We start from the raw sequence: 2548 nt of genomic DNA on the forward strand, positions 1-2548 counted from the left end.
GTAAAATCTGAAACTTCAGTACTCTCTCCCCTACAAATCCCAATTCTCGAATCAGCCTTTCCGAGCCTCGCTCCTACTTCGAAATCTTACTAGCCCATCCTGGAATCCCAGAGTCTCGGCAGTTCTCAGGGGACTGGCGAGCCCCGCTCCTCTTCGCTCTGCTCTGTGTCCTGCCCCTGCCACTCCGCGGGAGTCTGGGGTCGCGACCAGGTCAGGCGCCAAGCCGGCAGGGGGCGCGGTCCCACTCGAGACCACAAGTCCCCAAATCTGGCGCTCCGACCATCGCGCGTTTGCCCGGGCTGACTCTTGCAGCACCAATCCAGGAGCCCCGTACTCTGGGCTGCATAGGTCCTAGTTAAGGACCCCAAGAGGTTGTATTGGCCCTACTTCTCCGGGTCTTGAGGTCTAAACCTTGTCCTAGAGAGTCAGGGTTGTGACAGTTTTTGCACCAATTTCCTGGAGCCCATCTCTGAGCCCTTTGGGCACGAAGGACCCCCAAAGCTCACTCCCACTGGCAAGCAATGCGCGCGCTGGACTGCAGGAGCGCGCGTGCCCGAGGGAAAAAAGGGAGGGCGCGTGGGCAGCCCAGGCCCCGCCCCCGCGCTCTTATAAAGCGGAGGAAAGAGAGCTGGCCACTCAGTGGTTTCTTGGTGACAGCAGGCAGAAGAGCTCGAGCCTTGCCACCTCTTGCTTCTCACTGCAGCCAGACTTGGACGTTGAGGTTTTGCCACTGCCAGAGCAACGTCTCGGACTTTCTCCTACCTGTATTTGGCAGATCCACCCTCAGCAGGTAGGTGCCGTAAGCCCAGCGTATTAAGGGAGTTGCTGAGGCCGGAGATTGGGAGCGCTAGGTGAGGGGTACAATGCACTTTGGAGGGTCTTCTGAGGGGTACACCCCCGTTTCCGGGCCAGCTCCAGCGATCTAATCTCCTTTACTCCGTCAGCCAAGTCCCGGGAAGCTGAGCAGGAAATCTCTGGGAGCCTGGCGCTGTGCAGCGGCCTCCCCCGCGGGGTCTGTCACCCGCTGGCTGGTGCAAACGCCTCTGGCGCCTTTCTGCGCACCAGGGAGATAAGCGTCTGAGCCGAGCGAAGCGCGAGCTGAGACTGCCCGCGCCGGGGCCCCCGCCCTCTCTTCGTGTCCCGCCGTGGCAGTGCGACTGGCGCGGGTGCTCACGCTGGGTACCTCTCTCTCCCCGCAGGATCTGCGCATCCCGGCCAGGATGAAGCTGGTGCCGGTAGCCCTGATGTACTTGGGCTCGCTCGCTTTCCTAGGCGCCGACACTGCGCGGCTCGACGTGGCGTCGGAGTTCCGAAAGAAGTGAGTTCGGGGCAGCGCCTTCCGCAGCCCTAGTACCTGACAGACAAGGGAAACTGGCGGTTGGTCCCGATGGGGTTAGAAGTGATCGAGGGCAGGGGCCTGTCGTCGGGATGCCGCACCGTCTGGCGTGGGGCAGGGTGCGGGCGAGGACATCGCCGGTCCGCATGCGAATCTGGTCTGCTTGTGTTTTCTAGATGGAATAAGTGGGCTTTAAGTCGTGGGAAGAGGGACCTACGGGTGTCCAGCAGCTACCCCACCGGTCTCGCTGACGTGAAGGCCGGGCCTGCCCAGAATCTTATTCGGCCCCAGGACGTGAAGGGACCCTCTCGCAGCCCCCAGACCAGGTAACTTTGCTGGGTGCCGCCTGGGGAGCGGGGATACTTGGTGAGGCGAGAGCTCTTAGCCCTGGGGATAGTCAGGGCTGGATGGCAGCTCCGAGGGCGGTAGCCGGTTTCAGCAGTTTTCTCGTGTCCTAGAACGGCCAAAACCCTGCTTCATGGGGTCTCACGTTGCTCTCCTTCCCCTCCCCAGCAGTCCGGACGCCGCCCGCATCCGAGTCAAGCGCTACCGCCAGACCATGAACAACTTCCAGGGCCTGCGAAGCTTTGGCTGCCGCTTCGGGACGTGCACTGTGCAGAAGCTCGCGCACCAGATCTACCAGTTCACGGACAAAGACAAGGACGACGTCGCCCCCAGAAACAAGATCAGCCCCCAGGGCTACGGCCGCCGGCGCCGGCGGTCCCTGCCCATGGCAGACCAGGGCCGGACTCTGTTGTCCCTGGCGCCACCCGCACGCGGGGCTCCAGCCTCCCGGGCGCACCAAGTGCTCACCGCCTTACTCAGGATTTAAGTGCCTGTAGCAGCAGTGAACAGCCGTGCAAGCATCCCCTTGGTGCCTCCCGGGGCGGAGGGCTTCCCCAAGCCGAGCTCCTCAGCCAGATAAATGGGGACCGGGTTGAGACGGTCCCGCAAAGACCCCCGAGTCGAGAAAGCTCCGTCCGGCGGCTAGTCTTGGCTTTGCAGGAGCCCCTCCTCCTCGTGGGGCAGCGTTCCCTTCGCCCGGATCCGGTCCAGGTGCCCCGAGGGGGGAGGGGGGCAGAGGAATCCCAGGGAATGTATCCCCGGCTCGTGGAGAGGAGAAACTGAGAAATAAATGCTGAGACTCCTGGGGCAGAGGTCTGAGCCACTACCGTGCCCACCCACAAACCGATTTCTCACCGGGTGTCACCC

General features: G+C 62.7%; 1 protein-coding gene across 1 annotated transcript; it reads left to right on the forward strand.

Annotated features, from left to right (window-relative positions):
* The first annotated feature begins 1220 nt into the window (after positions 1-1220).
* Positions 1221-2168, forward strand: ADM (adrenomedullin). The gene is made up of 3 exons (XM_004369642.1): positions 1221-1318; positions 1513-1662; positions 1850-2168. The coding sequence occupies exons 1-3, from the start codon at positions 1221-1223 to the stop codon at positions 2166-2168; spliced, it is 567 nt and encodes a 188-aa protein (XP_004369699.1).
* Positions 2169-2548: the final 380 nt, after the last annotated feature.

The sequence above is a fragment of the Trichechus manatus genome, unplaced genomic scaffold (assembly GCF_000243295.1).
Source record: "Trichechus manatus latirostris isolate Lorelei unplaced genomic scaffold, TriManLat1.0 scaffold00006, whole genome shotgun sequence".
Classification (NCBI taxonomy): domain Eukaryota; kingdom Metazoa; phylum Chordata; class Mammalia; order Sirenia; family Trichechidae; genus Trichechus; species Trichechus manatus.